Source organism: Peromyscus maniculatus, chromosome 8 (genome assembly GCF_049852395.1).
Source record: "Peromyscus maniculatus bairdii isolate BWxNUB_F1_BW_parent chromosome 8, HU_Pman_BW_mat_3.1, whole genome shotgun sequence".
NCBI lineage: Eukaryota > Metazoa > Chordata > Mammalia > Rodentia > Cricetidae > Peromyscus > Peromyscus maniculatus.
The window spans coordinates 50,390,644-50,400,321 of NC_134859.1; the positions used below are offsets into that span (position 1 = coordinate 50,390,644).

At 43.1% G+C, this 9,678-nt stretch overlaps 1 protein-coding gene across 6 annotated transcripts in view; it reads left to right on the forward strand.

The window, feature by feature from the left end:
* Nucleotides 1-8,506, forward strand: part of Znf18 (zinc finger protein 18) — a 30,798-nt gene extending 22,292 nt beyond the window's left edge. For 3 of the 6 annotated variants that reach the window (XM_006973519.4, XM_042282212.2, XM_042282211.2), the window contains exons 6-7: nt 796-906; nt 7,229-8,506. In XM_006973519.4, coding sequence (XP_006973581.1) covers nt 796-906; nt 7,229-8,013 — 896 coding nt within the window. In that variant the 3' untranslated portion in view covers nt 8,014-8,506. The remainder of the gene's footprint in view (nt 1-795; nt 907-7,228) is intronic. The other 3 variants (XM_076542622.1, XM_076542624.1, XM_042282213.2) reach the window with 1 other exon arrangement.
* Nucleotides 8,507-9,678: the final 1,172 nt, after the last annotated feature.

Genomic DNA, 9,678 nt, shown 5'->3' on the forward strand with positions numbered 1-9,678 from the left:
GGCCCACTTGATAGGAGGAGATGAAAAGAGTGGGAAAGTATTAGGTATTTTCTGTGTATTTCTAGAGACCTGCTCAGGGTTTGTGGGTGAAGAGAATAATTATTAATGCTACTGTAGGAACTTGATGAATTAGAGATAGCAGGCTTATAAGTAGGACTGTCCCAATATTGAAAGTGTTCTGTTTGCCAGGAACTGTGTGAGTATGTTACATTCAGTTAATACCTTTAATTTATGAAATGAAATGAATGGGCATGGTGATGGTATTCCCCACCCCCAACCCCTTATTTTTCCCTTTTTGAGACAGTCTTGGTAGTCCTGGAACTCGCTCTGTAGACCAGGTTGCCCTTGAACTCACAGAGACCCACCTGTCTCTGCCTCTTGAGTGCTGGGATTAAAGGCGTGGGCCACCACACCCAGCCATGGCTTTCCTCTTTTAAAGATGCTGCAAGTAGCATCAGACCAAGGACTTGCTCCCTCATCCTCAGCTCCCAGGTTGGGTTGGGGTGGAGTCAGTTGTGACGAGTGTTGAGTCTGTGCTCTCCTCTACTAAGTTGCCTAAACTAGGAGCTGGTGGAGTCTCTGTCCTGATCCTTGCACCAGCCTGCCAGCGGTCCCCAGATGCCTGCAGGCACCTGTCTAGATTATTGTTTTCATGGCATTCACCATATGTTCCTATCATCTAGTTCTCAGGTGGCATCACTGTCTCCAAGTCTAGGGTTCTTTTTTAAAAGACACACTTTAAGCTCCCAGAGGTTCTGTTCATCTAAAGCCCACAAAATGTATCTCTCTTTGTAGCAGGTATTTCCAACTCTAAACCTGAGCTGACGAACATAGCAGAATATGGGGAAGAGCTTGCAGGGCTGCACCTTCATGTCGGGGAGAAGACACCAAGACTCGCCTGCAAAGGTCAGTGGGTTTCATTCGTCTCCAGCCATTTCTGACCTCCTCACATCAAATTGGAGGTAGTGGGGACAGAATTGTTTCCATTCATTATAGCTAACTGTGATCGGGCTTAAACGCCAAAGTTGGGTTTCCTAGTCAATCCCTACAGGGCTGTTGACATATATTTAACCATGAAAGGAAGAGCACAGGTTGGATCTGCTTTCAGTCTTGTCTGGTTTGATAGTTTTCCTTCTCAGAGAGAATTCACACTCAGACAAAATGAGGCCAATGCAGGTAGTTAGAATTCCCTTAAAAGACACTTTGTAATAGCCATTATTACCGTCACCAACAGGAAAATTCAGAGAAAATACTGTTTTGGATTTTTTTTAATTATTTTATTATTAATCTATGTTTTTAATTTGTGTGTAGGGGCATACTTTGGCACTGCATGTATGTAGAGGCCAGAGGCCAGCTTCATGTAATCTTCTTTCACCTTTTTGTGGGCTCTAGGGATCAAACTCAGGTCATGTGGCTTGTGTGGCAAGCATTGTTACCCACTGAACCATCTTGCTGGCCCAGAACTAAACTTTTCTTACTGTACTCATAATCAGTAGTAACCACCTACCATAAGAAAATAAACTAACAGAAAAATGTTTGATGTATTCTTTGGGTACCTAACCTTCATTAAATAGCAGCAGCAATTGATTCTTGATGTGTTTGAAGACTGGCTATTAATCTGAGTGTATTGTGCTGTGCTCTCCTTTGCCCTGGATGCTCTTTCTAAACCATGTCTGTCCTAGAAAGTGTACTGGTTCACTCACGTACACCCATGTATACACACGTGCCCACTGAATTCTAGAACCTTGGAGAAGGAAAAGGACTTAGGGTGGAAATTGTGTGATAAATTACCCTTTCCCCAATCGAGTCTAATTATTTTCCTTTGCTAATGTATTACAGAGAACAAGAACTGATAGATATGACTTTATTATCATTTTTGGGGGGGGGCTGCTGGGAATCAAGCCAGCTCTTTTCTTTTTTTATTTGTATGTTTTTTTTTTAATTTTTTTAAAATTCATTTTATTTACCAATCATAGATCCCCTCTCATCCCTCCTCCCCACCCCAGGCTTCACTCCCCCTCCCCCCATCTCCTCCTCCAAAAGGGTAAATTCTCCCATGGGCGGGGGCAGCTAAACCTGGTACATTCAATTGAGGCAGGACCAAGTCCCTCCCCACTGCATCAAGGGTGAGCAAGGTGTCCAACCATAGGTAATGGGGTCCAGAAAGCCAGCTCATGCACCAGGGATAGATCCTGATCACACTGTCAGGGGCCCCTCAAACAGATCAAGCTACACATCTCTCTCCCATATGCAGAGGGTCTAATCTGGTCCCATGCAGGTTCTACAGCTGTCAGTCTAGAGTTTATGAGTTCCCAAGATCTTGGTTCAGTTGTCTCTGTAGATTTTCCCATCATGATCTTGACCCCCCCCTTCTTCATATAATCCCTCTTCCATGTATTCGATTGGACTCCTGGAGCTCGGCTTGGTGCTTGGTTGTGGATCTCTGGGTCTGCTTCCATTAGATACTGGCTGAAGGCTCTATGAAGACAGTTAGGGTATTCACCAATCTCAAGCCAGCTCTTACACATGCAAAGCACACATTATATCCAGTTACGATTTTAATTTGAAGTAATATATATTGCTAGATTCTGTTCTTAGCACCCACATGGCAACTCACTAACTGTCTGTAACTCCACTTCCAGGGAATCTGATGGCCTTTTCTGGCCTCCTTAAACACCACACATACACGTGGTTCACAGACATATGCAGGCAAAATACCCACATACACAAAATTTAAACATTTTAAAAATTACAATATTAATCCCACTAAGTGAACCAGATAGCCCAGCTCTTCCTGAGCTCCTTTCCTAGGTGACACTCACGAAGCATCATCTTCCAGCTTGTCTCACCACTCTTCTCTGCTGACATGAAATAGTTTAAAATCGATTGCTCCACCAGAGCCCAGGTCCTCTGCAAAAGCAGTAAGTGGTCTTATGCACTGAGCCTATTATTGTTATTATTATTGTTACTACTACTACTACTACTACTACTACATGATACTGTTTTTTTTTTTTTTTTGGTGCAGTTTTATATTCCCAATAAAAATAAGGACAGAGCTTGCCTATACCTTGTAGCAATAGGATTTTGTGATAATCAGCTTACTATATCCCAAACTGTTTCTGTTTTGTGTTGGGTTTTGTTCGGTTTTTTTATCCATCCCTCTTGCTGACTTGACCCCATTAGTTCTGCCTTGAATACATGATCCTGACTTGATAGCTAGAGATAGAATTGAGAGAAAGGGTAGTAGAAGGAAGTGTGGAAAGATTAACTTGGTGGTGATGTGGACAGATGGGAAGAGAACACTTGGAGAGAGAAGCCTGTGTAGAGCCGAAGTGGGGGTCCAGCCACACAGGAAGAGACTGAACTGGGGCTAAAGCTAGGGGACAAGATAGGAAAGGGCCACTTGGAAAATGCAGCAGTTGATCAGACCTCCAGATGTGTAGTTAAACCAGCTACAGAAGTCACAAGAGAGAAATGCTCTTTTCTTTGACCACATGGAAGGACAGTTAGAGGAAAAGCAGATCTGTATTTTTAATCAGACTCACAAGGGATTAAAAAACAAACACAAAAACAAAAAACCAAACCACCACCAACAAAAACCAAAACCAGTTAAGTGATTCCTAAGTAGATACCTTAACAGCAGGGTAGGGTAGCAAGAAAAGCTGGAAGATTCGTCATGAGTGTCACTAGGAAAGGAGCCCAGGCAGAGCTGGGCTGTCTGGTTCACTTCTGATGGAGGAGCCGGGGGGGGGGGGGGGGGGGGGGGGGGGTGGGGTGGGGGTGGGGGCTGGGGGCCAGGAGCTGCTTCTCTGTGCAGGGCAGTAAGGAAGCGCAGGGGGAGACTCTTCAGTTTGGCTGTGTTGCTTAAACAACGTAAGTTAGAAATTGATTTTAAAAAGAAAATGTGCAAAGTAGACACAAAGAAGAAAATGAGTGGATATTTACATCTATTTGGATTGGAAACATTTTTTCTAAGCATAGAGGCAATAAAAAATCTTTGAGGAAAAGATTAACAGATATCCATACTTATAAAGGAAAAAAAAATCGATACGTAAAAATTACTCCAAACAAAATTACTGCAACTAAATTGGTATAAAACATTTTTGTGAACTTGATAGATAAATGATGGTCTATATTATTTTTCTTAATATAGAGAAAGTTAGAAAGCAAGTTGATGAGAACAAATTACATTCTCAGTAAGATTTGGACAGCAGTCCTGGAATATGAAAAATAGCTCCCAGATGTGGTGGGGGAAAAAAAGATTCATCTTTTCATCACTGGGGGATTAACATTTAAAATAACAAAAATCCATTTTTCAGTGGTCTAAATAATATATATATATATAAACCATTGAATACTCAAGTATTTATTAGCCCCTCCCCGTTTCCCCCTGCTTAACAACATACCAGAGGGTGAGAGAGTCCTTCTGGAAATTAAATTGCCAGTAGGTATTAAGGACCTTGGGGCTGGAGAGATGGCTCAGTGGTTTAGGACTCTTGCTGCTCACATAGAAGCCCTGGGTTTGGTTCCCAGTATCTACATACATCTCACAACCATTTGTAACCCCAGTTCCGGGGGATCTGTGTAGGCTCCTGTGTGTATGTGATGCACATACACACACTCAGACACACATAAAATCAAATCTAAGAATTTTTTTTAAAAAGAACAGTAGTGTTCATGCCATAAGTATAGATAGCAGTTGTCCTCTGAGGAATTCCTTTAAAGTATTGATCAGAAAATGGGCAAAAACCTAAGAGAATTGCTTATTACAGTGATGTTTATTGTAGTAAACACATGATTAACAGCATAGGTTTCCACAGTGGGGAATCCTTAAGTACACCGTGTGTTTATTATAACTCTTGGATGGTGGCTGTTACTCGACTCTTTGAGGTGCTGCCTATAAAGACTTCTTTAAAGACAGAGAGACAGCACTTTACCCTTTGGGTGGAATATGTCCTGGCACTCAGAATTAACACATTCAGTTCAAGTTCTCTGACAGGTGCCTAGATCTGGCAGGCCATTGTTAAGGTGAAGATGAAAAAGAGAAGAAAACAGCCTCTTGTTTATATTTGTTTTGTTTTATTTAAATTTCTTGAGGCAGAGTCTTGTGTTGACCTGCCGGCCTTGAACCCACTATGTAGCTCAGGATGATCTTGAACTTCTGTCCCTCTTTCATCTACCTCGTGGGTGGTAGCATGACAGGTGCGTGTGGCCAGACCCAGCTTAAATGGCATCTTTTACTTTTTCTTTTAGGATGGGTCTTGCTGTGTGGCCTAGGCTGCCCTTGAACTTCTGATCTTTCTGCCTCACCTTCCCACTCTGGGATTGTAGGTGTATGGTATTATGCCTGGTACTGAATAGCATCTTAGATTTATAGGGATAAATTATCTTAAAATTTTTAAGTAAATCTTCCAACCAAAATAAAGTCTTTATCATATGTATCATGAGTAATAATCAGAAACCTACATTATGAAAAAAAGTATAATTGCTTATACAAGTTAATAAAGTATGTTTAGCTGGGTTTCGTAGCCAGTACCTGAATTCCTAGCTACCCAGGAGGCTGAGCAGGAGCATCACTTGAGCCTAAGAGTTTGAGGCTAGCCTGGGCAACATAGCAAAACCAAAAATAGGTATGAAAACATACATAAAAGCCAGGCGCACACAACTGCTTTGGTGAACCAGTGTGGCACAATATGGCCTTATTGCATTAACCTACAATAAAATGATACATTAATAAGGTTTATTAATTAAATTGTATGTTTCTTGTAAGAGAATCCATGTTTAATATTAAATAGACCAGTGTCAGTGTTTACTATGTACATGCTATATAGCCAGATAGCGAACTGATGTCAATATGACATCAGTGACATGTGGAAATAGGTTATGCATCTCTACATGCAAATTAAATTGTGGTATTATATTCCCCCAAATATTGTGCATGCTAATAAACTTATATGGGGTCAGAGACAGAACAGCCACAATATTAAACATAAAGGATAGGCAGTAGCACACACCTTTAATCCTAGCATTCCAGAGGCAGAAATCCATGTGTTCAAGGATACAGTCAGGCATGGTGACTCATCACACCTTTAATCCCAGAAAGCAAGCCTTTAATCCCAGGGAGTGGTGGTAGAAAGCAGAAAGGCGTGAGGACCAGAAATTAGAAGCATTTGACCTGATTAAGCATTTGGGTGGTTAAGCATTTGGGTGGTTAAGCTTTCAGGCTTTCTAACAGCACAGTTCAGTTGACAGCCATTGGGATGAGGACAGAAGATTCCAGTCTGAGGAAACAAAACCAGCTGAGAAGTTGGCCAGGTGAGGTTAGCTGTGGCCTGTTCTGTATCTCTGGTCTTCCAGCTTCACCCCAATACCTGGCTCACAGGTTTGATTTTATTAATAAGAACTTTTCAGATTCATGCTACATTAAATTAGAAAGACTGGATAGCCAGCTGTGGCAGCGGTGGTGGTGGTGGCAGCAGCGGCTCACACCTTCAGTCCCAGCACTAGGGGCAGAGGCAGGTGGATCTCTGAGTTTGAGGCCAGTCTGATCTACGAAAGTTTCAGGCTAGCCAGGACCATAAAGTGAGACCCTGTCTCAAAGCAAACACTGGAAGAAGACATATGTAGTCACGTTTGGTAGTTCTGTTGGGGTTGTTTGGTTTTCTCATGTATGTTTATTTTCCCTTCCTAAATTCTTTTAAATTATGTTTACCTTTTATATATAATCAAATAAGAATCTTGGAGCTGGAGGGATGGCTCAGCAATTGAGAGCATGTGTGTTGCTTTTGCAAAGGACCTGAGTTTGGTTCCCAGCGTACATGTCAGGTGGCTCACAGATGTCTGTGACACCAGCCCCTGTGTGGGTACCTACACCCATATCCTACTCAATACACGTAATTAAAAATCATAAAAATGAATCTTAAAAAGAAAACCAACCATCTTAACAAGCACAGGCTTGCATATAACGTGTTTGTTTTTTGTAAGTGCATGCCACTTGCTTTTGGAGGGGTCAGAAAAGCCCATTAGGAGCCTGTGGTGTTCAGAGTGGCTCAGTCCAGAGCCAGGTGAGCCTTGAACCCAGCACAGGTAAAGGAAGTCTTTAGTGCTCAGGTACCCGGTGACCCTCTCAGTGAACAGGAAGAAGATGGCCTGGTGCCCTCTTTGCATCAGCTGGAGAAGGGGGAATGACTGTTTCTGCCACTTAAACCTTCTTCTTCCTTCCTTCCAGAAGACAGACAAGAAAATGACAAAGAGAACCTAAACTTGGAAAATCACAGGGACCAGGGGGCTCTGGATGTTTTCTGTCAGGCGTCAGGTGAGGCACCGCCACAGACTGCCTTGGATTTCCTCGGTGAGAGTGAGCTGCATCGCTTTGGAGCAGAGAATGTCCCTGAGGCTCTGGAAAGCCTGCCTGGTGAGGGGACAGGGGGCCAGCAGCTCTTTCCCCCTGAAAGGGACGCTGGGAAACAGCTAGGTCAACACATACAGAGCTCTTCTTCAGGAGAGCTGTCTGCCTTGTGGCTGGAGGAGAAGAGAGAGGCCTCTCAGAAGGGCCAGGCCAGAGCTCCCATGGCCCAGAAACTGCCCACTTGCAGAGACTGTGGGAAAACTTTCTATAGGAATTCACAGCTTGTTTTTCACCAAAGGACTCATACCGGAGAGACATACTTTCATTGCCCCATTTGCAAAAAAGCCTTTCTGCGCAGCTCAGACTTTGTGAAACATCAGAGAACTCACACGGGGGAGAAGCCCTGCAAATGTGACCACTGTGGGAAAGGCTTCAGTGACTTGTCAGGCCTGCGCTACCATGAGAAAATCCACACAGGAGAGAAACCCTTTAAATGCCCCATCTGTGAGAAAAGGTTTATTCAGAGGTCAAACTTTAATAGACACCAAAGGGTTCACACAGGTGAGAAGCCTTATAAATGTACCCATTGTGGCAAGCGTTTCAGCTGGAGCTCCAGCCTTGACAAGCATCAGAGATCACACTTGGGGAAGAAGCCATGCCCGTAGCCACACCCCCAGCCAGCCTGCCAGTCCATTGCAGCCCTGCTCAGCTCTGCCTGGAGGGACTGCGACCAGGAAGGACCTCTCCTCCTCTCTGCAGGTTGGAGGGAGAGGAGCTGAGCACTGTTTTGACTTGGATGGGATGTTGTTCTGAGTGTGACTTCTTGGTTTAGTTTTTTCCTTTTGCACCAGGAAAAGAAACCAGTCTTTCTTTTTCAGCTGGTCTCTTCTTACTTTTGACCCCTTAGACATGTCATGTAGATAATGCCTTTAGTAGCTCTTTCTGACGAGAGCCTAACTGGTATGGCCATGACTGCTGCTGGCAGCGAGAGCCTGGATCAGCTTTAGAACTGTGGTTCTAGAGCAAGCTGTCTGTTGCAGAAGGGGAGGTAGGGAGGCCCGAGTGCATGCTGTCTTTGTCAAACAGGTGACCAAGTTCTTGTTTAACTGTCTCTTATTTGAAATAAACTGAGCTGAGTTGGGCTCTATTTTCCTTGTATCTCTTGTGTTCACTGTGTGTCAACTATCAGTTCTGAGCATACCATTTTCACAAAAGAGCGCACTTGGGAATTGAGCTCTGGGACCTCAATATAAATCTCATAGAAACCTATCACATTTATATGTAGCAGAAAGTAACTAGAAAGTGCACACCTTTATCTCAGGTAAGTCTGTCTGTGATGAGCCTTTTTGAGTCTGTCTTCCATTTGATCACATGCCTCAGCTGTCTGCTCTCTATCCTGGCATTCTTCTTCTTGGACTACTATTTTTGCTAGAGTGTGTTTTAAAACATTCTTTATTATCTTATTTTGCCTGTAGGGTATTAGGAAGAAATCAATAGTATCATCTAGTTTTTAATACTGCCTAGGACTTTAGTAACATAGATGTCTAACCTGCGCATTTGTCCTTGTAGTTACTCAGTTGCCTATAGTTCTTTGTTTAAGGTTGAGGTGTTGTGGACTCCTCTCCTTCCAGTTTGGCATGTTTGTTGGTATCCTTTTTTACCTCACATTTGAGTTGGTAAGACTTTATAGGTGTAGCTTCTGACATTCCTGGGAGACATAGTCTTACAGCAACGCCCTGGTCTGGCTCTTAAAAGTTTTTCTTTCCCTTTACCCAGTGTTCCCTGAGCCTTAGGTGTGGGAGTGTTTTATAGATGTATCTGATGGGGCTGGGCTCCACAGTTCAGTATTTTGATTGGTTGTGGTTTTCTGTAGTGGTCTCTGTCTGTTGCAAAGCCATTTCCTTGGTGAGGGGTGAAGGCTACACTTATCTGTGCGTATAAGGACAACTGTATAGTTGTTGTTAGGAATTATTCTGGTCTACTAAATTACTGGTTATAGATTTTCCTTCAATGACCATGACTCCACTAGCACTGAGCAGTAAGCTAGTTAGTTAGTAGTTATCTAGTTTAGTAGTTATCTAGTCGCCCTCTTGTTGAGCAGATCTTAAGTCCAATTAGAGTGCTGTTGATTACTGCCAAGATATGTGTGCTACTATTACACCTTTAGGGTTCTTGGGCCGTGCTGGTAGTTGATGTGGTTTCTAGGTGTGGTAGCTGTAGGCCTGTTGGTTGCCTGTCTCCTTTAGAAGCTTGCATGGCCTTCTGGTACCATGAAAATTAGTTCTCAGGGAGGGGGAGTTCAGGTCAGTTACAGCTCAGGGGTCTTTGGA